General features: G+C 41.6%; 1 protein-coding gene across 15 annotated transcripts in view; it reads right to left on the bottom strand.

Moving 5' to 3' along the window:
* Positions 1-27,944, bottom strand: part of Kmt2c (lysine methyltransferase 2C) — a 326,532-nt gene that overhangs the window by 31,590 nt on the left and 266,998 nt on the right. For all 15 annotated transcript variants that reach the window (XM_045160005.1, XM_045160010.1, XM_045160012.1 and 12 more), the window contains 11 exons: positions 25,472-25,604; positions 25,059-25,273; positions 22,447-22,520; positions 21,092-21,274; positions 18,633-20,522; positions 17,750-18,042; positions 14,127-15,937; positions 12,847-12,958; positions 8,311-8,389; positions 6,832-6,895; positions 4,892-5,124 (listed from right to left, as the gene is read on the bottom strand). In XM_045160005.1, the coding sequence (XP_045015940.1) occupies positions 4,892-5,124; positions 6,832-6,895; positions 8,311-8,389; positions 12,847-12,958; positions 14,127-15,937; positions 17,750-18,042; positions 18,633-20,522; positions 21,092-21,274; positions 22,447-22,520; positions 25,059-25,273; positions 25,472-25,604 (5,087 nt within the window). The remainder of the gene's footprint in view (positions 1-4,891; positions 5,125-6,831; positions 6,896-8,310; positions 8,390-12,846; positions 12,959-14,126; positions 15,938-17,749; positions 18,043-18,632; positions 20,523-21,091; positions 21,275-22,446; positions 22,521-25,058; positions 25,274-25,471; positions 25,605-27,944) is intronic.

The raw sequence follows: 27,944 nt of genomic DNA, 5'->3' as shown, positions 1-27,944 counted from the left end.
TAACATACAATCTTGAAATAACCAAGATTCATGGACTGAGGAGATGGCTCAGTGGTTAAAGGCCTTTGCTTACAAAGTCTGCTGGTCTGGGTTTGATTCTCCAGGACCCATGTAAAGCAGATACAGGAAGTGGTGCATGTGTCTGGAGTTCATTCCTAGCGGCAAGAAGCCCTGAAGCACTCATACTCTAACTCCAGCTCTCTTTCTACTTCTAACTCTGATTGCAAATAGATATTTTTAAAAAAGATTCAACTCACATTTTAACAATTTCTTAAAACATATAACATGACACATTTTAAAGTGAGAATTATTAACATATATGTCACCCTCTGCTCTAGGTGTAAAAGAATACATTTGTAAACCTCTGAATTTTAATATTTTTTTTTTGGAGGTAGGGTCTTACTGTAGCCCACGCTGACCTGAAATTCACTATATAGTCTCAGGCTGGCCTCAAACTTATGGCAATCTTCCTACTTTTGCCTCTCTGGGATTAAAGGTATGTGTTGTCACTTTGCCTGACTTCAAATTTTTGTAATTATAATTTCTGAAGCCCATGCAAGCTATGAGGTCATATTCTAAACAGTTTCTAACTAGATGCTTATAATGACCAATGTTAATTAATTTACAAGCCATTTGGGGGTCTGGGAAAGCAGCTCAGTAGACAAAGGCACGTGCCTGCAAAGCAGGTCAGCCAGGCTCAGTTTCTAAACCACTCACATAAACTGGATGCCAAAAGTGGTATGACCATCTAGCATCTGCACCCCGACCCCCTCACACATAAATACACACAAAACAAATTATATGTAAGAAAATTTGTGGGCTACAGAGAGATGGCTCAGTGGTTAAGAGCACTTTGTGTGCAGGCAGATGGCCTAAGGAAGCCTGAGACCACTTGTAGTTTGATCCCCAGGACCTGCAGACACAGCTGGGCACAGGCAGGCATGCCCATAACTCTAGTCACGCAGAGGAGCAGAGATCTAAGAATCTTTGGAGCTCCTTAAAAACAGCAGCTCCAGGACTAGTAAGGCTTGAGTAAAGGTAGACAGAAGAGTGAAGAAACAGCACATGCAAGGCCCCACTCCAGCCAGCACAGACTAGCACACCTATGGCAGATCAGTACAAGGGGCACTGCACGGGTATGTACATGGGCATTGCATATATCACACCACCACACACACAGGAGAAAAAAAAACAACACAAAAACGAAAACAAAGGAAAACCACTTGACACTAAGATCCATCAACTGAGAGGTCATCCGTTTTCTGAGGACTTCACTATCTAGTTCTGGAAGGCAGGAAAAGAAGAGCCACATATGATGTTTAAACTCTTCAAAATCAATGTTCTGATGAACATTTCAATGATATACTGAACTCAGTATTTTCATAGTTTTTCACCTTTCTTCCTTGGATTTCCCATGCAAGCTAACATACACTCTACAAATAGAATGTTTGGTCTCTTCTCCAATAGTTAGTGTAACTCCTGACTTCCTTTCCAGGATCTAGTGAGAACTGAGGAATGACACTACATTGATGATCAGAGGCAGGGAGATGCACACAGAGCCATAAATCTGAACAATGCAAGTAGTATCTCTGTCTTTCCTTTGACATCTCTGACTACTTTTAAAAGATCACTATTGCTGGGGAAACAGATCGGTGGCAGAACACTTGCCTAGCAAGTACAAGGCTCTAAATTCAATCCTCAACTCACACACATGCTGAGAGTGCACTGGATTGCAGGCAGGTGTGCACCAACAATGGGAGGTCTCATTGTCCAAATTAAGTGTAGTACTAGTTTATATAGGGGATCATCAGACATGACTTCGCAAAATCTAGGCTCTCATCAAAATTATACTATTGCAATCAGCACAGAGCTCTTGAGACACAGCACAACAAAGAGAAAAACTACAAGACGTACTTACAAAAGTACCTGCCTTCAAAACACATTACCTGCAGTAAGCAGAAGCCCAGACAGTGAACTTAAAGAGAGCAAACAGACCTCTTGTTCTGTAACAGTCCTAACTTTACATAGGAAAAAGTCACCATTTTGTTGGCACAATAATTTTGTAGCTGTGGCTTGAGGTAAGATGGCCAAGTCCACACCCATAATCTAATAGTTAAACCACCTGGCCTGGACCAAGTCATCAGTTTCTTTTTTTTTTTTTTTAATTATTTATTTATTTATTTGAGAGCGACAGACACAGAGAGAAAGACAGATAGAGGGAGAGAGAGAGAGAATGGGCACGCCAGGGCTTCTAGCCTCTGCAAACGAACTCCAGACACATAGGCCCCCTTGTGCATCTGGCTAACGTGGGACCTGGGGAACCGAGCCTCGAACTGGGGTCCTTAGGCTTCACAGGCAAGCGCTTAACCGCTAAGCCATCTCTCCAGCCCTCATCAGTTTCTTTTTATTTCATTTCTTTATTCATTTATTCATTGAGAGAGAGGGGGCAGGGGAGGGAAAGAATGAGTGCACCAGGGCCTTTAGCCATTGCAAACGAACTCCAGATGTGTGTACCCCCTTGTGCATCTGGCTTACATGGGTCCTGGGGAATCAAACCTGGGTCCTTTGGCTTTGCAGGCAAATGCCTCAGCTGCTAAGCCAATTCACCAGCCCTCATCAGTTTCTTCCTGTTTTCAAAAAATACTTTATTATTTACTTGACAAAGAAAGAAAGAGAGAGAGGGAGAGGGGGAGAGAGAAAGAAAAAGAAAGAGAAAGGGTGTGCCAGGGCCTCCAGCCACTGCAGACAAACTCCAGATGCATGTGCCCTCTTGTGCATCTGGCTAACGTGGGTCCTGGGGAATTGAACCTCGGTTCTTTGGCTTTGCAGGCAAACACCTTAACCACTAAGCCATTCCCCCCGCCCCCTGCCGACCAGCCCAATTTCTTTAATTGTCAAATGATGACAATTCCAGTTCCATCTAGCTGCAGACAAGGTCAAATAATACAAGACAGGGCATTTCCTTTGAGCATTCATTTTTACATGCATACACACACACACATACTCTCAACATAATGCCATCTTCTAATATTTATGTTTGGATTTCTTTTATCATTTTATTTAAAAAAAAATAATAATGGCCAAAAGTTCAATTTTGGGGCACATGGCTTTAATCCCAGCACTCAGGAGGCAAAGGTAGGGGTATCGCTGTGAGTTTGAGGCCACCCCTGAGACTACAGAGTGAATTTCAGGTCAGCCTGGGCCAGAGTTGAGACTACCTTGAAAAACCGAACCAAACCAAAACAAAACAAAAAACCTAGCATGGGGGCTGGGGAGATGACTCAGCAGTTAAAGCACTTGCCTATAAAGCCTAATGACCCAGGTTTCATTCCCAAGTACTCATGTAAATCCAGATGCACAAAGTGGCACATGCATCTGGAGTTTGTTTGCAGTGGCTATAGGCTCTAGCATGCTCATTCTCTCTTTCTGTTTGTTTCTCTCTTTGTCTCTCTTCTCCCCCACCCCTCCTTTTTGGTTTTTCGAGATAGGGTCTCACTCTAGCTCAGGCTGACCTGGAATTCACTATGGATTCTCAGGGTGGCCTCGAACATACTGCAATCCTCCTACCTCTGCCTCCCAAGTGCTGGGATTAAAGGCATGTGCCACCACACCCAGCTTCTCTCTCTCTCTCTCTCTCTCTCTTTGTCTCTTCTTGCAAATAAATAAATTAAATATTGGGGAAAACAAAAACAAGAATGGTCTGGGCACAGAAGCACAGACTTGTACTTCCGGCTACTAGTGAATCTGAGGTGGAAGGATGGTTTGAGATCATGCACTCAAGATCAGCCTATATAAAGTAGTATGGCTTTCTTTCAGGGACAGAGGTAGTTTCCTGCCACAAAAAAATTTTAAGTGCTTAAATAAGATGTGGTGCACCTATACGATGGTATAATATATACAGCAATAAAAAGAATTATCTGTTAATACAAGCACACAACTTGGACCTCAACACCACTATATTAAGCAAACTTACCTTCTGTTTATATCACTCCTGGAAAGACAAGTGAGGACGACAATGGGTTAGCAGCAGCCAAGGGTTAGGGAGAGGGGACGAGGGCCATTAGTAACAGAACACTGCTCTTTGATTGTCATGGTGGCTACAATTTTGGTGCCCGGCCCCATTCTAGTTTTTGATAGCTATGAACAAAGCTGCTATAAACATTTGTGTACAAGTTCTGCATGAACCTTAAGTCTCTAACTCACTTGGGTAAATAACAGTAAGCTCTGAACTCATTTTTAACATTTTGAAGAGAATTTTGAAATGTTATATTTTTTTCAGCATAACTAGTATTCACCTTGAACATTCAGGGAGATAACTACTATGAATAACGGCAAAATGGATTCATTTTTCAGGAATGAATCCTTTATACAGAAAGTTCAATGTATTTTAAGATTAAAATATTAAGAAGTAAAGATACACGCCACAAAAAAAGAATCAGTAGAATGACTCAGTACTGTATCTGAACTTACACTAGAAACTAAGAACCAACGGGTATTTGAAGCCAAGTGAGAGCCAATTCTTATTCCACCCACACCAAGGATCTCTGTGAGCCTTGTCCTCAGGAAAGCCAAAGATTCTGAGGTAACGTCAGAGCATAGCCTCCGCATAGGCTTTCTCAGTATAAAGGGAGTAACTGAATTTCTCCAGCAGTGCAAGGGGTTCCAAAGGGTATATACTCTCCTCAATCAGACCTGAGAGAATAGGAGTTGTGGCAGTCAGTAAGCATAGTGTCACTGTCAGCGAGAAGCAAGCAGCTATTTCCGGGCACTCTAACACCATTGGCTTTGGAACACCAATAAAAACACTCAGTCACAGAATGAGTGACCCCCACCCATCCAACCAGAATCTCCGCTCCCGACAGACCCACTCAGTCTGAAAGCCACCTGTTACCTGCTCAAGCCGCCTCTGCACCAGGCTCTGCTGCTCAGTCACGTGCTTCAGTTGCTCGGCGTCCTCCTCTGGGAACTCTCGCCCGGCCTTCTTGGCGGTGCGCTGTTTGGCAGAAAGGGCCTTCCTTGACTTCCTATGTGCGCCCATTTGTTCCTCGAGGTACCTCTGCTGCATCTGAAGGAGCTGCTGGGTCTCCTCAAGCCACTCTTCGTACTGCTTACGCTGAGAGTCATCTAAGGGAAAAAGTCAAAATTTCAACAGCGTTCATTTTCTCAAGGGCCCAAGATTATTAAAAGTTACACAGATCCATTTGTGAGAAAGTAACACTTTCACCATATAGAAAATTTGAAGACAAAATTCTAAATATTAGAGCATCATTAACTATAAAGTAGCAGAGTTTAGGAAACATTAATCAAGAAAGCCAGAGAATGTATAATTAGGACTCTAATGAAAGTTCATCACTAGTGCAACTCCAGTCTGTGACAAAGAGAAGACTCTTACTTTCAACTACAGAACTACCACATCTAGTCCTTCAGTCCTATATGCACTTCATTAATTTAACCTTACAGAGTTGAAGAAACAGGCCCCTGTAGTCCCCGTGCCGATTCCCCTCATATATAAGCTTTTCCTGTGTCTCACTAGGAAGAAAATGTGAAAGAGCGGATGGATTCCACAATGTTTTAGAAAAGATCGATTTGAAGTCTATGTTTTATAAAGGAAGCATGTAAGCTGAAAATACTAACAATTTTTTATTTTGTAAATTATGTTTCTGAAGGGGATGTAATGGCTGACCATGTAAAATCTTTTCTACTCTTATAACTGGTGACACACCTCCCCAATTATTTATACATATATTGTCTTACAACTATATTCCCCTCCTTATTTTTAAGGGCACTTTACTCCATTGATGCCAAGTCCCCCAAAAAAGGTCTCTCATGTAGTGAAAATTTGAGTATACCTTTTTACCTAACTACAAGACAAAGAAATGAATAAATACAATCCTAGAAGGACATTAGCTGAAAATACCATCAATGATAACAGAATATTGTCATACATTATGATCCAACCAAAGCCAATGGGCACAATACAGCCAGAAAAAGCCAGTTGGTTATAGTGGATTACTTATTTTTAATGCAAATATGTATTCAAATTGTGATTCATAATTAATGCAGGGGAATTTCAAAGGTCAGACTTTGGGTTTGTTCCTAAACCCAGAAATTCCAGTACATGTATGAACTTGAAATCTAGTGTACTAAATTTGAAGGGCATTTTTCAAGAACAGGCTTTTTCACAAGGTTTCAGAAGTTCTGCTTCTGGTAGAATGAGACCTACCGCAAGGAAAGCCTTTCTGGTTTCTGGAACCAGGAGAGCAGAGGTGAGCAAAATGAAAGATAATGGTGAAAAAAGTTAGCTAAACAGTCTGAAGATTTCAGCAAGGTTCAGTCTGGGGAGAACTTTAAATACTATCCTGAGCCACCTTGGGACCCCTGAGATGCTAGAAAGGGTTCAGTGGCATCCTGCATACTTGACCTTCACATCATGCTGCAACCCAACTCCTCTCTAGGCATATTCCCTTTGTCCGTCCCCATTTAGTGTCCTTGTCACTTAGGCAGACTGTCAGGGGGGCAAAAAGTGGTTTCATTCTATATATTGTAAAATGCCCAATCTATAAACAAAAAGAGCAACAATGTTGAAAAGAGTAAGATGATTTTTTCCTGTATTAAAATATTTATTTCTAACTAATTCTTCATGCACAGGAAAAAAAAAATGAAAATACATGCCTTGAAGAAAGGCTGCCTAAGAGGGCAGTGACATTTGATCAAAAAGAGGGAGCTCAGGCTTAGAGTCTCACTCCCACAGCTAACTCCAAACGTCAACACCACAAATACAGTCAAACAAGCAAGCCCCAGAAACAGGTAACTTATTAGATTTATACTTACTGACAAAGCCTGGACCAAAATTTGGAGGATTAGGCCTAGAAATCTGATGTGTTATACTGCCATCCTAAAATAAGTAAAATTTACAAATATGTTTAATTCCATACTTCGGTTTAAGGGGGGGAAAACTTTAATAAGGAAAAAATGAAAAAGAAATAGAAAAAATTAATGTTCTAAAATCTTTAAAGTTTTCTTTTCTATAAAAACAATGAATTGTGTTTATTTCTAAAAATTTATTTCTATCCCTGAACTACTGTTTTCTAAATTTAGCTAAAAAACAGAGAAAAGAATTATTCACCTGAAATATAACACTAGCGCAAATCAAACACAGTAAGTTAAAAATCCACATAAAATCTGACTTTTTTTTACAAAGTCTACCTAGATTATAAACATCGGTTCCATATTCACAAAACCACTCTATAGCACAAAACTATAACGAAAACCAATACTACAACCACATATAACAAAAGAGAATAAGCGATGAGCACTAGTCTTCTGTTCTTGATAAACACCATGCTTCATTTAGAGGGACTGAATCAATTTCCTGGCACCCACATGATAAATAAAATTAATTTTGAAGACTGTTTACCCAGCTGGCACAAGTTCTGCTAGACATGCAGTGTATTAAGGGTAATAGTTCTAAGTGATACTAACAGGCAGAATGTGTATTTTGCCATCTTTACCACACTGCAGAACAGCTGGGTGGCAGTTGACACATCAGTAGAAAGTGGTTACAGGACTTGCCCAAAAGTGCACAGTAAATTCATAGTAGAACTTTTGACTGCAGCTAAAAGCTTATGCCCTTTGCAGTCTATCATATGGTGTGTCTGTCTTAGTAAGAAAAAGGATGTAATTATGTGTAACAATAAATCTGCAGTCTAACTAGCTAGAGGAAAAAAAAGAATTCCAAATGGGCACAGAGTAGGTGATTTTCCAGCACATAAATATTTTAAAAATCAACAAAGAAAATACCACGTGAAAGGAGGACTTATACTTCCCAAGACACTGCTTGGCACTGAGAACATAGCACACTTACACTTAAAGCTGGTTACAAATGCTCAATAACCTCAAAAGAATCCCATCAATGTTTATAATCCAAATAGAAGGATTACAAACATTTCCTACTGTTTCTAGCTGTTTTACACTTTAAATGTAATGGATTCATTCCAAAGCAAAAGATACAAAATGTCTTTCTGGAGTACTGCATGTAAGTCCAGATGCTCTAGCTACTTGGTTTCTCTCCAAATGACTTTCTACAATTAAGTAAGTATATAGTTCTTTTTAAGAAACTATGTTTCATTTAGCCTTAATTTGTCTTCTGTTTAAATAGCAACACACAAATCTTTATTGTACTATGTTGACAGAGTATTCTGGCTGCAATCCAAACTCCTGCTCCTTTCTGGATGGGGCCTCATTATGAGATACATCTGCTCAGAAACAGGATACGTGCCCTCCAGAAGTGAGTGAAGGGAGCAGCATTACCTGAGCAACAGCTTGTGGCATCAGACTCTGGCCTTCACTGTTCTGTGCTCCAGCCACGGATGGGCCCATGAAGGGGAATCTGTGAGGGAAGCACAGAGTATCAAATGACAAGCACTTAAAACTGGGTATCATGGGTGCCTGACAATGCTGTTTCCAAGAAGAGTAGTACCAAGACTTCCTCATCCAAAGCACTTGCTAAGACCTGTAGATCTCTTCCCTGCCCTCTATCAAGTATGTACTCCACACACTCATCTCAACAGCACTAGGAATGACAGAAACAGTCAGAGAACTCGGGTTACTCTCTTCAGGAGTACCAGGATGGCTATATAAAAAGTCAGGTAGGGGCTGGAGAGATGGCTCAGTTGTTAAGGCACTTGCCTACAAAGCCTAATGACCCTCGTTCGATTCCCCAGTACCCACATAAAGCCAGATGCACAGTTTGTTTGCAGCGGATGGAGGCCCTACTGCACCCATTCCCTGTCTGTACCTCTTCTTTCTCTCTCTGTCTACTTGCAAATAAACAAATACATAAAACTTCAGTTAAAGCTCCCACGAGAGGATAGACACAGGATTCACTGGATGTTAAATGAAGTGAGTTATAGCTTTTAATATGTGTATTTTTTTCAAGTTCCAATTTTTATTAAAAATGAATTGGAGGATGGGCTGGAGAGATGGCTTTGCCGTCAAGGTGCTTGCCTGCAAAGCCAAAGGATCCTGGTTTGATTCTCCATGACCCACATAAGGGGGCGCATGCATCTGGAGTTCGTTTGCAGTGGCTGGAGGCCCTGGTGCACCCATTCTCCCTCTCTCCTTCTCAAACAAATAAATAAATAAAATATTTTAAAAAATGAATTGGGGGTCTGGAGAGATAGCTTAGCAGTTAAGGCACTTGCCTGCAAAGCCTAAAAACACATGTTTGAATCTCCAGGTCCCACACAGACACACAGTGACACAAGCATGCAGTGTCATACATGCACTACAAGAGGGAACTCATCTCTGGAGTTCGTTCACAGTGGCTGAAAGGCCCTGGAGCGCCCATTCTCTCTCTCTCTCTTTCCCTCTGCATCTTTCTGTCTCTCTCTCAAAAATAAACTAAAATAAACTGGGGGCTGGAGAGACGGCTTAGCAGTTAAGGTGCTTGCCTATGAAGCCTAAGAGTCCTGGTTCAAATTTTCAGATCCCATGTAAGCCAGATGTACAAGGTGGCACATGTGTCTGGAGTTTGTTTTTAGTGGCTAGAGGCCCTGATGTGCCTGTGTTCTTTCATTCTCTTTTTATCTATATATTTGAATCTCTCTCTCAAAAAATAATTTTTAAAAGAATGAAATGAGGGGCTGGAGAGATGGCCCAGCAGTTAAGGTGCTTGCCTACAAAGCCTAATGACCTGGTTTCAATTCCCCAGTAACCACACAAAGCTAGATGCACAAAGTGGCACATGCATCTGGAGTTTGCTTGCAGTGGCTTAGAGGCCCTGGTGTGCCCTTTCTTTCCCTCCCTCCCTCTCTCCCGGCCTCCCTCCCTCTCTCTCTCTCTCTCCTTGCAAACAAACAAATAAAATGAATTGGGAAATGGTCAACAAAAATAAGTTTTAAAACATGAAGTGGTAAACAAAGTATGGTGGTTCATATCTGTATCTGTAGATCCAACACTGTAGAGGCTGAGGTAAGAGAATTGTCACAACCTCAAGGGTAGCCTAGGTTACCTAAGAATCCCAATTATATAAGAGTGAGACCACCCCCCCATGTTGTAAAAAATAATTGGTGATTTAACTCTTTTGTAGTCTAAAACAAAAGATGTATCAAGAAGTTTCATATATCTCTTTAATGACAAAGCAAATCAAAACTGGTGATTGACCTAGAAGGGTTAGAGACTGGTGAAATGTTATTCACTCTAATTAAAGCTATAAAAAGAGAAGCATTATGGTTATATGAAGACATGTTTGTAGTCTGGAATCACTGAATGTTTCAACAGACCAAGATATATATGCAATAAAATTTCAAATCACATTCCAAATATTGAGTAACAGATCTAAGTGATAGTAGAACTTATAATCTATACTTTCAAGTTCTTACTTGGGGGTCTTTTACTCCATCCCCTTCATTGCTACAGCTCTGCTCTGACCAAATTTTAATAAAAACTTAATTAAAAAAGTATCATCACTGCCTGCCATCCTCATTCAATATATCATACTAGTCTCTCCAGGGACTATCCTTCCACTTCTGAGAAGCACTCAGGAGAACAGTCACTGGTACATTTAACACATACCAATCTAATTATGTAGACACAAAGAAGAATGTGCTCATATTTTAGATAAAAGGTTAAATAAAACTTAGCATCCAGACATGGTGGCACACGCCTTTAATTCTAGCACTCAGGGGGTGGAGGTGGGAGGAGCACTGAGTTTGAGGCCAGTCTGAGACCCTCCCTCCCAAATCAAAACAACAAAATGCAAAAAACAAAAACCTTACCATTTCTTTGTATTGTGACTCAGTATCATAACAATTCTTAACAGTCCCATGACTGCCACTAACAAGAGACAGATCACTTTCCTATCAAGTGGTACACATATATAACAGGTCACTGCCACTCATTATTCTGCAATTATGGTAGCTATCAGACACAATACTAAACTAATGCCATAAAAAGTACACATGCCGTGAATATAACTGTTTAAAATATCACTGATTTGCTTTGCAATATTTATTTTTATTTTATTCATCTAAAATGTTCTGAGAAGAGTTTCAAAGGCATCAATGCAATGCTAAAAAGATTTCAACATGAAAAGGTTAAGAATCTCTACAATGGCAGGGCTGGAGAGATGGCTTAGCAGTTAAGGCGCTTGCCTGTGAAACCTAATGACCCAGGTGCGAGTCCCCAGGACCCATGTAAAGCCAGATGCACTGGTTCATGCATCTCAAATTAATTTGCGGTGGCTGAAGGCCCTGGTGTACCCTTCTCTGTCTGTCTGTCTGTAACTAAATAAAAATATTAAAAAAATAAACAATTTCCACAATGGAGAAACAGCGCTAATAAATGCTCAATAATGAGAATTATTAGAATCACTATTTCTACTTCTTTTTTATATTGTAATATATATGTGTATGTGTGTGTATATGTATGTATGTATGTGTGTGTGTGTGTGTGTGTGTGTATATATGTATATATATGTATGTATGTATGTATGTATATGTGTGTGTGTGTGTAGAGATATATATATATATATATATGTATGTATGTTTTTCAAGGTAGGGTCTCACTCTAGCCCAGGCTGATCTGGAATTCACTATGTATTCTCAGGGTGGCCTGTAACTCACAGCAATCCTCCTACCTCTGCCTCCTGAGTGATGGGATTAAAGGCACGCGCCACCACGCCTGGTCTCTCCCCTCCCCCAGGTAGTATTTCGCTCTAGTCCAGGCTGTCCTCGAATTCAGTATGTATCTCAGGGTGGTCTGGAACTCACGGTGATCCTCCTTCCTCTGCCTCCCAAGTGTTGGGATTAAAGGCGTGCACCATACCGGGCCCTATTTCTATTTCTTAACCATATACGGAGCACCTCAACAGCTGAAAAGAATTATACTCTGAAGGGATGAAATTTCTCTGAAGTATCATGTATATCTTAAACCTGTACAATTCAATTCCATAATCATTCACACTTTTTATGAAACTGGTTCAACACGATTATTAAACTAAATGGGAACATTATGTTTCCTGTACTGACAGAGGTTCAAAAACAGAAATGTACCTAAAAATCATCCACAGTGCTGGTCAAAAATGCAAACCTGCTGCCAGCATCTCTAGACATTCTCACTCAGTAGCACTGCAGTACAGTTCAAGAGCCCACCTTCTGAAAAAACTGCCACATGATTCTGATAGTGTAACATGATCAAAATTTAATAAACACTCTATCGGGGTCATAACTATGCTGATATAATAATTACTCAACTCTAGTACCCTTCTTCAATGCGTACTTCCCATTTTTCTACCAGGTATTAAAACTATTTAAGTAGAAGAGGGAGGTCCTATTGGAAAGAAGAAGGGGTTCAGTAAAAAGAGAAGGGAGGAGAGGGCATGAAAAAAAGGTAATGGGAAGGGTTATAATCAAAATATATCATGTGCATGTGTGAAAGCTGTCAATAAAAGTTAAAAATATAAGCTCTCCACCTTCTAGCATCCAACTGCCTCCTTACCTACTGTCATCCCCTTTCTTTTCTGGTCCAAAGTAGTTCTGGAGCTGAATTCACAACTACTTCAGCTCCTCAGTATCTTAGCTGAAAAATCTCTTGCTATTAACAATCCAGAAAGAACACACACCTAAACAGCTTGGATTTCCTATTTCACCAAGTTAATCTTCAAAAACGTCATGTGATGTTTTATTGCTTATTGTGTTTCTCCCCTAAACCGTGTAAATCATTTCCCTGTATTTATACGGCACTTTTCATCCAATCCCATGCAGCTAAATTTAATTTTAATATTTCCATTTGATCATTCCTAGGCTGATCTAGGCAGCAGTGTCTCGTGAGAGTACCTTCACCTACCTGCTCATCACCATCGGTGGCATGCCCAGGCTGTTCTGTGCCATCACTTTATTTATGCCTTTAAGGGCCACCATTTTGGCTTTCATTATAGGATCTGTAATTGCATCAAAATCTAAAGAAGAGATGAATTTGGAAATTACTCATTTGATAGCGTTTAGTTCAAGTTACACAAAGGTGTCAATGTTAAGTTCACAATGATGATTCACAGATGCCTACACTTCATCATTTACTAATTGCTGTGTATTTCAGCAGTAGATAACAGATCCAGCGACGGTAACATTTGTTGGCTTTGGGGAATCCCCAGCAGACTTGTACTCTAAAACCTGACTTCTTTAGTAACAAACAGTCTGCCAGTGTAAGGAGGTGGGTGCAGTGTGCACAATGCTCATCAGAATGGCTTCCTCAGTAATGCAGCAACCAAATTATCAGGCTTTAGAAGGAAAAAAACCTTCTCCAGGATAAACCCATATAATAAATGTACTTACTAAGAGGCCACTAAGAAAAATCTCTCTGCATATAAGTCATATGATGGAAATGCAATACATACAAGTAAAATGAGTTTTTGGTTGTTGTTTAGAAAGTATTCCTTGGTGGGCTGGAGGGATGGCTTAGCGGTTAAGGTGCACACCTGCAAAGCCCAAGGGCCCAGGTTCGATTCTCCAGGTACCACATAAACCATATGCACATGGTGGTTCATGTGTCTGGAGTTTGTTTGCAGTGGCTAAAGGCCCTGGCACAACCATTCCCCCCCTCACCCCGTCTCTATTAAATAAATAAAACTAAATATGTTTTTAAAAAGAAAGTATTCCTTGGACATATGCCTATTGATTTTAATTCTTATACTCAAAGGCATTGATACATTTTGCTGCAAGCCTTTTTTCTGGTCTTAAATTAGTAAGCCAATAAAAATAAGAGGCCTTCACAAAGAAAAATTTGGGTGGCAAGCAAGAAGCTCTATCAGTTTCCTTGATCTTTCCATGACCCTGAAAAAGATACAGTAATAAGATTTGGCAGGTAAAATTAAATAGGACTGGATTCTATTCATATCATAAATAATGGAATTGAGTGAGCTTTGCAACTCCAAGTTTACAATATTTTGATTGAGAAGAATTCTTAAATTCCTGGTAGCTTTCAGTTTAAAGCTCTAGGAGGACAAGGGAATTCTCAGTGTTCTTTCAACTCTAAATGTAATTTCAATAATGAGCTTTTACAAGCAGACTACGCACTACCCAGATGCCATGCCCCCAGCAATACATTCAGAAACACAAGTGAATTCCTACCAATGTTGGGGAAGAATGGTTCTGACCGCTGACGGATCATGGCTTGCATCTGTCTTTGTTGCTGCTGCTCCTGCCTTTCTTGATCCAGAAGATCCTGAAGAAGCAGAGGCTGTTCCTCTAGAAGCAGTGGCCTCTCTCTGCTCTGCTGGGCTAATGGTTGAGGAATCATCAGCTGTTGTGGTCCAGTCATGCCACTGGTGCTGGACTGATTTGGGAGAGGCACAGTTTGACTTGTAAGTTTTCCTGCCCCCAAGCTGTGGTTCACCATGGACTGACCCTGAATGAATCCTGGATTTACCTGCACACCCTGAGAAAAAACATGGTTCATCCTAGGGGCCACTGTTACATTAGAATTCACTGCATTATCCAAAAGAGGACCAGGTGGTGCTATTAATGTAGGAGGCAAATTTGACCCGTGACTGGATGGAGAGACAGGCAGAGCTGGTGGGGGAGACCCCAAAGGCCTAATGCCTGAATTATCAGACTTTTCCTTAGTGAGCAAGCTTGAAAGAACTGGTGTTGATCCGGTTATGTCACAAGAATTCATCATGTCCTGAGCAGGCAGAGGCGTGGGTCCTGGTGTGTCATTGCCACTGGAGCCAGCACTCTCTTCGAGAGTTCTTTTCTCTTGTGGTTCCGGGTCAGTGGGCAGCTCATCATTCGGGTTTGTGGGAGCAGAAGCTTGTGAGCATGGAGTGTCAGCACCATTTTGACTTTCGTCACTTTTCTCACTCCCACGTTTTGAGTCCTCCTTAGTGTCTGGAGATAGGACTTCTGTTTTTATCTCACTGGTAGTATTGGACTTTTTCTGTGGCAAATGGTTGTCAGAGAGAACCACAGTTTTATCTTCTTGCTCCTTTTTTTTTGGTTCAACAGATGTACACTGATTATCTAGCTTATCATCAATTGGAACATTAAGGTCTAGTTCCTCATTAAACATGCCTTTTTTATCTCCTAGGTCAAGTTCTGGATCTGTGTATGCAATGATGTCAAATTCTCCTGACCTTAAAAGGTCATCAAGGTTTGGATCATTTGTTTCCAAGTTATCTAACGTATCCAGTTCATCCCCCTTGCCGTCGTCAGTGTCTAAATTTAAATTTTCAAGATCTTCATCATCCAAGTCTTTGACCTCAACCCCCTCAAGGTCTTTAACATCTAGTTCTTTCACAGAAGGGTCGTCGGAGTCTAGTTTTTCCTCCAGAGCATCAGAAGACTGACTTGGTATCTGCAAACTCTCAGGTGCTGAGTCAGCTGGGGTAGATGCCGACAGTGGAGCCTCAGGAAACTCACCACCTAAAGGATGACTCAGAGGTCTCATGACCACAGAAGACTGATGGGCAGGATGACCTTGCTCAGGCTGAGGTGGTGGTACCTGATCCAAATTTGGATGCACAGGTAGCTGACTAGGGAGACCTTGGGGAGGCTGTCTCATGGGATCTGTATGTCTAGGACCTGGAAAGTCTGCTCGGGGAATGAAGTGTGCGTGTCTGGGATGAGGAGGAGCCTCTGTGACACTTCCCGGAGAGGCGGTGAAGGGCAGGCGTGGCCTTCCGTCAGGAGCTCTATGCCTCAGCTCAATAAAAGCTTGGCCAAGGATGTTATGCTGCTGAACTGGCAGGCCTTGGGGTGGAAAAGGCTGAGGAAGCCCAACTGGACTATTCATTGGTGAGTTACTTAAAGGCCTGGGCATCTCCACAGACATTGATCTTCTGAGGTGTGGAGGAATTCCAGGCCCTTGTATTTGCTGAGGAGGCACATGAAAGCGGTCCTGGCTTGACATAGGACCATGACTACCTCCTGGAAACCCAAATCTAAAAACAAATGCAAATAATTAAATGTAACACTCAATTTAGAACTGAGTTAAGAAAATGAAAAGTTTTAGATGAAATTACAGATTTAAAAAAAATTACTGTTGCCAAGCTCAATAGCAAAAAGCAACGACCACTACTGGAAAGACCTGCAAAGCAACACGTGCAAGAGTTTGCTTGCCACATTCCTACAATTAACAGCTAAAAGCTTACATCAGCCAACAATGAACAAGAACAAAGGACAACCACCAAGCAGGTGTGATCAACTACTAAGACATAAGAACAAAGCTTCTGGCCATTCACTTTGTTGCCATTTTTGCATGGAAAAGGCCTACTTGTGGGACACTTGACTGAAACTCGATTAGAAAGACTTAACTGGCCTCAGTCATGAGCACACAGACACACATGCACAGCAGAAGAATGTGTACTTGTTGTATGACAGTGGAAGGACTGAAGGTCCTGAAATGTTTTTAAACTTTTTTGTTGTTTATTTTTTATTTATTTGAGAGGGATAGAGAAAGAGGCAGAGAGAGAGAAAGAGAAAGGGGGTGGGGAGAGAGAGAGAAAATGGGCACACCGGGGCCTCCAGCCACTGCAAATGAACTCCAGACACGTGTGCCCCCTTGTGCATCTGGCTACTGTGGGTCCTGGGGAATTGAGCCTTGAACAGGGTCCTTAGGCTTCACAGTTAATTGCTTAACTGTTAAGCCATCTCTCCAGCCCCTAAGCGATGTTATCAGGGCTGGAGAGATGGCTTAACAGTTAAGGCACTTGTCTGGGAAGACTAAGGACTTAAGTTTGATTCCCCTGTACCAATGTAAGCCAGATGCACAAGGTTGCACATGTGTACGGAGCTGCAGTGGCTAGAGGCCCTGTGCGCCCGTTCTCTCTCTCTCTCTCTCTCTCTCCCCACATGTGTGTGTGTGCGCACACACACACACTTTTTTCCATCTCTCAAATAAATACTTTTTTAAAAAATATACATATCATCTGTAAATATTGACTACATGAATATATTACTGGATCATTTTTTATTATACCTCATTTCAGAAAAATAAAAGACAACTTAAAAATATGAAACAAAGGGCTAGAGAGATGGCTTAGCAGTTAAGGCGTTTGCCTGCAAAGCCAAAGAACCTCGGTTCAATTCCCCAGGACCCATGTAAGCCAGATGCACAAAGTGGCACATGTATCTAGAGTTTGTTTGCAGTGTCTGGTAGCCCTGGTGCGCCCATTCTCTCTCTAATAAATAAATAAAATATTTAAAAATATGAAACATAGCAATGGGCATAAACTAGTAGCCGTTTCCCAAAAAGATACATCATGACTCTTTGTCACCAAAAGTTCCTCAAAGGAAAGCACTTTTCCAATTTGCAACCCTATAGAAATATCTTTATTTTAAATTTAGAGGGAAAATTTGGAGAGGACCAATCTCATTGTTTGAGACTTAACCAGTATGTGGTAGTTATGTTTTGAAGGATGTGATTTGACTGGTATGATAAACTACACCATTAGAGTTTCAAGTATTCCAGTCAATAGTTAATGACAAGGGGCTATTTTTAGAGTCTTTAAAGCAGAGAAGTCTATGATCTCACATTAGTGGGAAATAGCACTGACTATGTATCTCAGAGAGGCAAAACAAAAAGATGTAACTGGGGGGAGGGAGGGTATTACCATGGGATATTTTTTATAATCTTGGAAGTGTTAATAAAAATTGAAAAAAAAAGCTGTAACCACTTCTTGGCTAAGAGTAACTATACATGTCTAGCTCCTTCTAATAGCAATTTAAATCTGGTAGAAAACAAAAAGCATTACCTAAATCCATGTGGTCTCAACCCCATACCAGCAATATCAGGAGAGTAGGGACCACGCTGATCTTTGGGGAAAACAGCATATCTAGGTCCTAGAGGAGGGATAACAGGTGAACGAATGTTCCCAGGATAAGGAGGTGGAGGCCGAGAGAAAGCCTGGTTGATACTCTCTGGTTGCCAGTGTGGAAGGGGCACTGGGTGGGGCACTACTGGTGTATCCTGGGGCCCTTTCTCCTGGCGATTAGCAATTTTCTTCTGCTGCTGTTGCTGGAGAATAATTTCACGTAGCTTCTGTCGCTAAAGGCAAAGAAACAAAAATCACTTGGCTTTAAAATAACTGATGCCTTAAAAAAAAAAAAAATCAATGCTTTCACTACATGGCTACAGTAACTCGCCCCCACCCCCCCGAGGTAGAGTCTCTCTCACTTTAGCTCAGGCTGACCTGGAATTCATTATGTAGTCTCAGGGTGGCCTCAAACTCATGATGATCCTCCTATCTCTGCCTCCCAAGTGCTGGGATTAAAGATGTGGGCCACCACACCCGGCTACAGTAATGTTCTAAATGTTAAAATGTTTCAAAGCTTCATAAAACACTAGTTATGTTTTAGTACTTGATAAACTGTGTATGTTTAGGGGACTTTTCATTTGTAATAGCATTAAAATGAAAGCTTTTGATCTCCCTAACAAATTCATGAAAAGTGAAATTAGGCAGGCTGAATCCAAATTAATCAGTGTTCATGTTACCAATTTCATTTTTTCTTCTGATTTAACAAGTAATAGAAAGATAAGAAGCCTTACCCATGTGAGGAAGAACTTACTATTTGATTAAATGAACAGCTCCAACCAAGACTACCTTTCAAATACCTGAGAACATGTGCAGTATTTACCTGCCTCAGCTTCTCCGTGTCAGCCTGCGACATATTCACGGTGTTCTGTGTGTCATTTCCTCCTGAACTCAGGGCAGGCGCAGGGAGCTGAGAGCCACTGGAGAACTGCTGGCCTTGGGGACCCAGGGGAGGGTTTGAAGAGGCGCTGAAGGAACCCTCTGGCCCTGGCCCTGGCCCCGGCTGGTCAACAGCTTCATGTACAACCTGACTCGTGCCAAAGGAATCAGACTGAGGTCGTGGGGTCATCGGAGGCTGATCATAGGGATCACGGGCCACGGATGGGGAAATTCGGCTGAATGTGTCCGAATGGCCAGGTCCAGGTGGCCTGGGAGTTTGGGAGCATGCATCAGGTGGCCTTACCAAAGGACCAGGTAAAGCTGGTGCTCGGTTGTGTCCTGCTTGTAGGAAAGGATCCTGATTTGGCATGAGGGTTGGTCTTGCAGCTAAGGACCTTGCAAAGCCCTCTGAAGTCCGCGGCCGTGGTGTTGCTGGTGGCTGAGAGTAGGGAATAGGAATTCCAGGTCTTGGTGTCCCAGGATGGCGAGTATAGGGATCATGCCTGTGACCCACTACAGGGGCAACAAACATGTCTGTCTGTGGAGGCCTGGGGGTGGGTGGCTGCTGACTATATGGGTCCATAGTACTAGGCCGGGGAGTGCCAGGTGGTTGAGAATAGGGGTCTGAATTGGACCGAGCTGTTCCTGAGGGTTGGGAGTAAGATTCTACAACAGGTCGTGGAGTTCCTGGGGGTTGGGAATATGGGTCCTGAGATGCTGGCCTTGATATGGGTCCAGGCTGAGAAAAAGCCCTTGAAGAATGAGTAAAAGAATCATTCACTGCCGGATGTGGGGTTAGGGGTGGCTGGCTATATGGATCATTTGACTGACTATGAGAAAAATTATCTACAGGTCTTGGTGTCAAAGCAGGCCGTTCATAAGGGTCAGCAGACAGTCGTCTTGATGTCTGCGACACTGACCCATATGGATCTTGAGAAGATGGAGGGTGTAGTGGGGTCTTAAAAGGTCCAGGACCACTATCGACAGGTGCAGGTGTCAGCAAGGGCCGTGCATATGGGTCAGGTACCCGCTGCCTTTGCAGCACACCTGTTCTAGATGGTGGTTTAGTAAAGCGATCATTGGTCCCAGCTGGTAGAGGACCTTTTACAGCTTGTTCCGAAACTACAGGAGACCCAGGAAGACCAAACCACTGATCTGTGATTGTGGGCCTAGGCGTGTCTGGAGGCTTCACATAGGGGTCGCTGTTTGTTGTGGAGGAAGAACGCAAGTCCCTTGCTGGGGATGGCCTACTGGCTGAGTTCTCACTCATCTGAATGGGCCTAGGTCCTGAGGATAAAGGAGCACAGCTTTCCACTGGCCCAACAGGAGTTCTTCTGGGAAAGCCATGGCTCCCAGGAGGTGGTCTAGGGGTACCAGCCATCTTTGCATAAGGGTCCAATGGAGATGGAGGTCGAGAATTAGAAGACCCAGGTGAAAACATCTGAGGAGAAGGTGGCTGAGAAGTTTGGGACTGAGAAATACTGTCGGGCATGGGTAGCCGGGATGGGTTTGCTGGAGGGGGTGGAGTTTGTGGCTTGACAAACACATCGTCTGAAGGTGTAGAAGCAGGCGCACTAGGCAGCTGTTTGGAAAACAAGTCTTTCCGGAATGTTTGCGCAGGAGACACATCTCCATTGCCAGGCTGCGGTGTCAAGGGACTCTGGGCTCCAGCACTGGGGTTATCTGAGCCAGATGGCACAAGAAGGTGCTGAGAACCCAGATGTTGTTGTTGTTGCTGCTGCTGCTGCTGCTGCTGCTGCTGTTCATTCTTCACCTGCTCCAGTTTCTGTGTGGCTTCGATCTTAGCTTGCTGCTTGCTTTTCTGACGCATTTGCTGTTAAGAATTGAAAATCAAATCAAAACAAACCAAACAAAAAAACACATGCTGGAGAGATGGCTTAGTGGTTAAGGCATTCTGCAGTACCTACATTAAGACAGAGGTACCAGATGGCACATATGCATCTAGTGTTCATCTGCAGTGGCCAGAGGCCTTAGTGTGCCTATTCTCAATCTCTCTCTAAGAAATAAATAAAATATTTAAGAAGAAAAAAAATTGAGAAAACAATAACATGGTTAAAAGAACTATCATAAGGAACAAAAAGCATAAAATGAATTTAACTGATGTCCGTAACTACAACATTGCTTCTATATTAGATTACAAATTTAAAAGAGAGAGGGATTACTCACTGCAGTGAGCTCCACTTATGCCTAGGGGTAGCATATTATTTATATTACAACACACTTCTCAATCCAATTTGAATACATTTTTACCAAAGAGGTAAATATATTTAAACTCACACTTTCATGTTCGATTAAGAATTATACTCTGACATGACACTAATATCTCTCTTCTCCAAAACCAAAAATGCAACTTAAAAAAGCAAATCATCCCAAGGCTCATACCTGTCTAAACTTCCATTCCTGCTCATGCTCCGATTCTCTCTGCTTTAAGGGATCTTTGAAAAGATCTGAATCAATGCGAGAGCTGGGGTCGATGCTGTCTTGCTGTTGCTGCCTTTTCATGGAGTCATTTGACATCTGCACTTTATTGATGCGTAATGCAGCTCTGTTATCTCTGGCTTTTTGCTTTGAGAAAAAGAAAAAAAAATACATCCCAACATATGCTAATATGTCTTAAGAAATAAAAATAAAGCCAAGGTTAAAAAGTGTTTACGCTGTGAAACTAAGAGCCCCTGCTAAGACCTACACATTAATCCATCCTCCCTCAAACAAAAAGAAAAAGGAAATCAAACAAATAAACTGAGGAAAACTAATTTAGTCTCCTAATTTAATTCAATTTATTCAAGTTAAGTGACATCTTTTTCTGTTTTTATAGCTTTTTGGCTTGTGTTTTTTTCTTTTCTTTCTTTTTTTTTTTTTTTTTTTGTTTTTTGAGGTAGGGTCTCACTCTGGTCCTGGCTGACCTGGAATTAACTATGTAGTCTTAGGGTGGCCTTGAACTCATGACAATCCTCCTACTCTGCCTCCTGAGTGCTAGGAAAAGCATGCACTACCATGCCCAGCTTTGGCTTGTGTTTTTCAAGGTAAGGTCTCACTCTAACCCAGGCTGAACTGGAACTCTGTAGTTTCAGGCTGGCCTTGAACTCACAGCAATCCTCCTACCTCAGCCTTCTGAGTGCTGGTATTAAAGGTGAGTGCCACTGGGCCCAGCTAAAGTGAAATGACTTAAATAGACCTCTAAAATAAATAAATAAAAATTTAAAAATAGGCCTCTAAAAATATCTGATTTTCAGTCTTCACCTGGCTTGGTTAAACATAGGCTTGGCATGGTGGCACATGACTTTAAACCCAGCACTCAGAGGCTGATCACCATGGGTTAAAGGCCAGTGTGGGTTACACAGTAAGTTCCAGGACAGCCATGGCTACAGTGAAACATTTCATCTTGAAAGAAAGGAAAGGAAAGGGAAGGGGAAGGGGAAGGGGAAGGGGAAGGGGAAGGGGAAGGGGAAGGGGAAGGGGAAGGGGAAGGGGAAGGGGAAGGGGAAGGGGAAGGGGAAGGGGAAGGGGAAGGGGAAGGGGAAGGGAAGGGAAGAAGAGAAGGAAGAGAGTGAAGGAAGGAAGGAAGGAAGGAAAGGAGGGAGAAAGGGAGGGAGAGAGGGAGGGAGGGAAGGAAAGAAATAACTCATTAGGCCATCAAAGCTGTTTGTTAGTTGTAAAAGTACTGAAAAGCATTTTTACAAAGATAAGCTTCAAATATTTTGCTTAAAGATTTGTAAAATAGGGATTGTTTCAAATACCACATATGGTGCTCTTTCCTGAGAGCTTGCTTTTCTCCACAACTTTGCAATCTGCTTTACTCGAGTAGTCCAGTCTGCAACAGAACAGAGCATACATTTGCTGAGACATGTACACTGTTGTAACAAAAGACCCAGCATTCATGCTAATAGCCCATGATAATTCCATTATGCATATGCAAATATAAAAAACCTGCACCACTTCAGGCCACCAGTGTTCTAAAGGAGGAATCTGCAGCCTATGCTACATTAAGTTCTATAAATAGTAGTGCCAAATTCCTGGCACAGAATAAGCCCCAAAATTAGTGGTTTTAAGTAAATAGTTTTGTTTATATATGAGAGACAGAGAGAGAGAATATCAGAATGAGTATACCAGGACCTCTTGCCACTGCAAACTCCCTATGCATGTACCATGTGTCTGGTTTTAAGTGGATACTGTGGAACTGAACCCAGAAGGGGTGAGGCTTTATAAACAAGCATTTATGAGCACTGACCCATCTCTCCAGCCCAAATTTGGGGTTTATTTTTCTTTCATGGAGATAGGTCTCCCTAAGCAGCCCTGACTGGCCTCAAGCTTGCTCAAGCCACAATAAGTTTTAGCCAGCTGTAATAAATTCTTTTTTTTTTTAAGATATAATAAATTCTTTAACTGTAAAAGATATTATCAGAGCTGGGCGTGGTGATGCACACCTTTATTAATCCCAGCACTTGGGAGGCTGAGGTAGGAGGATCACTACAAGTTCAAGGCCTGCCTGAGACAACCTAGAGAACTCCAGGTGAGCCTGGGCCCTATTTTAAACACACACACACACACACACACAAAGAAAAGAAAAGAAAGATACTATCAAAATCAAAATAAAAGTTTCATAAGGGCTGGAAAGATAGTGTAACAGTCAAGGCATTGCCTGAGAAGCTTAAGGACTCAGGTTTGATTCCCTAGTACCCACAAAAGCCAGATGCACAAGGTAGCACGTGCATCTGGAGTTCCTTTGCAGTGCTGCAGGACCCAACATGCCCATATTCCTTCTCCCTCTAATAAAAATAAAATCTTTTTAAAAAAGTTTCATAAGTGAGCTGCACTAAATAAAAGTTATAATTTGACACAAAAGAATTAATTGTAATAAACTTCTCACCAGCACTTGTATGCATGCAACAAAAACCAAGAAAGTAATGGTTTTACATGGCTTCCACAAACTTGAGTATCATGATGACACACACAATGAAGTTCAGATGAGATCAAAAGTAATGACAGCAATAGCCAGGCATAGTGGCACACACCTTTAATACCAACACTTTTGGGAGGCAGAAGCAAGAGGATCACCATGAGCTTGAGGCCACCCTGAGACTACATAGTGAATTCCAGGTCAGCTGGACTACAGTGAGAGACACTAAAAAGAAAAAAAGAAAAAAAAGAAAAAAAAAAAAAAAAGCCAGGTGTGGTGGTGGCACACACTTTTAATCCCAGCACTTGGAAGGCAGAAGTAGGAGGATGGCCGTGAGTTTGAGGCCACCTTGAGACTCCATAGTGAATTCCAAGAAAGCCTGAGCTAGAGTGAAACCCTACCTTGAAAAATCAAAAAAGGAAAGAAAAAAAAGTACGGAGATGACTGATCCCACAAAAAGACAAACAATAGCATTGCAACGTGCCCTGAGAGTCTTGTAAAACTACTCCAAACCAAACCAAGAGACAAAACCACTGCTGTAAGAACTGGTGTTGCGGACACAAAGTGACAAAGCACTAACACATATGTTCATTCATAATGGTTTTATTTAGCTAATTTATTTATTTATTTATTTTGTTTTTTTGAGGTAAGGTGTGTGCTACCATGCCTGGCTCTCATAACATTTTTAAACAAAAGTAACTACAAAAAGGGAGATGGGAGGCAGAGGTAGGAGGATTGCCGCGAGTTCGAGGCCACCCTGAGACTCCATAGTGAATTCCAGGTCAGCCTGGGCTAGAGTGAGACCCTACCTCGGAAAAAAAAAAAAAAAAAAAGGGAGATGGCTTCCATAAAAACCTCTCAGTGAAGCATAGATTATTAGATAGGTAGCACATGCTTTATTTGTATAGAAAGTGAAAAAAGTACCAAAGGGAAAGCTAACCACATAGAAAGGCATAAAAAAGACATCAAAATTGGACCAAGTGTGGTGGCTCATGACTTTAATCTCAGCACTCACAGGCAGAGGTAGGAGGATCACTATGAGTTTGAGGCCAACCTGAGACTACATAGTGAATTCCAGGTCAGCCTGGGCTAGAGGAAGACCCTACCTTGAAGAAGAAAAAGACCAAGACAAAATAAAACAGAATCAAAACAATCAGAAGTTAATCCAATGAAGAGTGACTTCTAGACGAAAGATAGGCAGAGGTTTAAGAAGTGTCCAGCATGGACTACTGCATATTTATTAGCGTAGGTAGAAGGTGGAGAGCCGATTTCATTAACTAAATGGAAGTTTTGGAAAATACACAAATAATCAGAATCAAGTATTAAGAAAATACAGCCTATTTCTAGATGCCTGGGAACGTTCATATTAACAAGGCATTCTATATAAACAAGCCACTATACATAAGAGAAGGTGAGCAAAATAGATAAACAGCAATGACTGCTCTAACTTACCAGGAAATTCTTCCTTTAAATTGGGGAAATTAATATTTGTATAGAGAACTGGAGCTACTGTTGCCATCTCACCAAGAGCTTCCTCCTTCTCCCACTTCAGCGTGCTCCTCTGGGCGTTCGACATGGTGTCATTTTCTCCTTCGACAGTGGGAGCCGAGGGTGCCCAAGAGCCGCTTGGATCACTTGCAACTGCATTAAATGCTGGGGTTTTATCCCTGGCAGGACATGAACACCTTCACATTACACACAGCAATAGCACTCTAATAACTGAGGTCAGGCATTACAAAAAGCTAAAAGTATTGTATTTGATCATCATTAGCAAAAACCATAATTAATAGTCATTCATTCATAAGCAATAAAGAACAAAGGTTAGCATAAGTTATCTTTCCATGAAAAGTTAGGATTTTAAATACCTGGTATCAGTATAAGGGGACTGTGCTATAGCAGAGTAAGTTCCCAGTCCACTTCCAGGAGGCAAAGAATTATGTGTGAGATGAGGATTGGGTCCAATAAGGCCATTCATGAGTGGCATCCGGGAGAAAACATCTTAGGAGGAGAACAAAAATTCACTTTGCAAAATATTCATGAACAAAGAGAAATGCTTCCAAATAAATTTTTGTTTTTGTTGGTTTTCTTTTTCTTTCTTTCTTTCCTTTTTTTTTGAGGCAAGCCCAACAGACTGGCCTTTGTTTAATGGGGGATAGGAGTGAAGGAACATACTGGCACGCCAGGACCTCCAACCCCTGCAATCGAGCGTCAGACGTGTACACTACCTTGTGTGCATGTGTTGACATTGTGTCATTGTGCATCTGATTTACGTGGACCTGGAGAGTCAAAAAGAGGCCTTAAGCTTTGCAGGCAAGTGCCTTAACGGCTAATCTATCTCTGCAGCTCTGCTTTCTTTTTCCCTTCTTTTATGTCGGGTCTCACTCCAGCCCAGGCTGACTTGGAACTCACTCTGTAGCCCCAGACTAGGCTTGAACTTGAACTCATGATGATCCTCCTCCTACCTTACCCTCCCAAGTGTTGGCATTAAAGGTGTGCCCCATGAAGCCCAGCTTCAAATAAAATAAAAAAAAAATAGTACTATTTTAAAGTGAGATGTTTTTCAATGTTATAATGTATAGGGGCTAGGAAGATGGCTCAGTGAATAAACAAGCTTACTACACATGCATGAGAAGTTTGATGGCCAGCACCCACATAACACAGATAGTTGTAGCTGTGCATGCCTGATCCCATAATACTGACAGGAGGCAAAAACAGGACTTCTGGGGCTCACTGGCTAGCCAGCCTAAGAAAAAGTGAGAGTTCAGGGTCACTGACACTGTTTCAGGAAAGTAAGGTAGGGGAGTGATACAGAATGATACTAATATTCTTCTCGGCCTCCATACACACGTGTACAGGGTGTGCACATCTGTGAGCCCACACACAAACATACACACAACAACTATACACACCAAAAAAACCCAAAAGAAATGTTATAATGTATGATGCTGCTTAAAAAGGTTACTTGGTTATAAAATTTGAAATATGAGCTCTATAAATTGTTTACTTTCCTTATAGTATACTATAAGTAGTTTTGGAGTACAAAAGCACTGGGTTTGAATCTTAAGCCTCATAACTGTTAGGTACAAAACTGATTTTGATTTCAATTTATGAAAAATAGAGGTTTTGTTATGTGAGTTAACTGAGATAATATGTGTTCATTATAAATATTTCCCAGTAGGCAATAATTATTCAATACATATTAACTTTAGAAAAAGAAAGATTACTGAGGCTGGGAAGATGGTTCAGCAGTTAAAAATGCTTGCTTACAAAGTCTGCCGGCCCTGTTTCAATTCCCCAGTACCCATAGAAAGCCAGATGCACAAAGTCGTACATGTATCTGGAATGTATTTACTGGCACAAGAGGCGCTGGCATAGGTCTAGTTATATTCATATTCTCAAGCTCTCTCTCTCTCTCGCACTCCCTATCTCAAATAAATAAATAAATTACAGTTTTCTCTTTTCATATCAACTTGGTAGCAAAGATAAATCATTTGCATATTTAATTATTATATAATGGCTAGGAGTTTGTGAAGGTATTATTATATTACTCAATTCAGTATAGTCATGAAACAATGGTAAAGAATATCCAGATGTTTTTATCTCAGCTCTTACAAATGTATGCCACCATTGGTCCTAAACTCCTTTCTAGAGGCAAGTCTCATGCCTGTAAGCACTCAATACCCCTATCTACTACTAGGGACCTTAGCTTGTGGTTACTAGAGCTCAGCTTACCAGAAGGAGGAAGAAAGTAAAGTTCCAAATTTATTTTATGTTACAGAGTTACACAGAAGAAAACTGATCAAATAAAGTGGGCAAACTTCCAAAAAAATTCATAATGGAGACAAAAATACAAAGGCTCCTACTCACTTATTCTGAACATAGATACTTAAGTACATATTCTATGACAGGGTATAGAGTGATAAGAAAAAGGTCTCTGGGGCCTAGGGAGATGGCTTAGCAGTTAAAGTGCTTGCCTGCAAAGCTAAAGGACCTGGGTTCGATTCCCCAGGACCCATGTAAGCCAGAGGCACAAAGTGGCGCATGTGTCTGGAGTTCCTTTGCAGTAGCTGGAAGTCCTGGCACACCCATTCTCTCCCCCCGCCCTTCCCTCTCTCAAATAGAAAAAAAAGAAAAGTGTCTCTAAAGGGTACAGGTGTCAGTGGGGCATGGTCCTACAAATGGAGTGGTCACTATGTGAAGAATGACCAGAAGGAAAGTGGACTCAGGCTGGGACTGGTGAAAGGATAAAGAGTAAGTACCATGGCAAACTCTCTGGACAAATCCACTGTGGCCCAAGCTGAACCATGCACCTGCAGAGATTCCAAGGAGGCGGGTGTG

This window comes from Jaculus jaculus, chromosome 10 (genome assembly GCF_020740685.1).
Source record: "Jaculus jaculus isolate mJacJac1 chromosome 10, mJacJac1.mat.Y.cur, whole genome shotgun sequence".
NCBI lineage: Eukaryota > Metazoa > Chordata > Mammalia > Rodentia > Dipodidae > Jaculus > Jaculus jaculus.
This window is presented reverse-complemented; position numbering and strand designations above follow the sequence as displayed.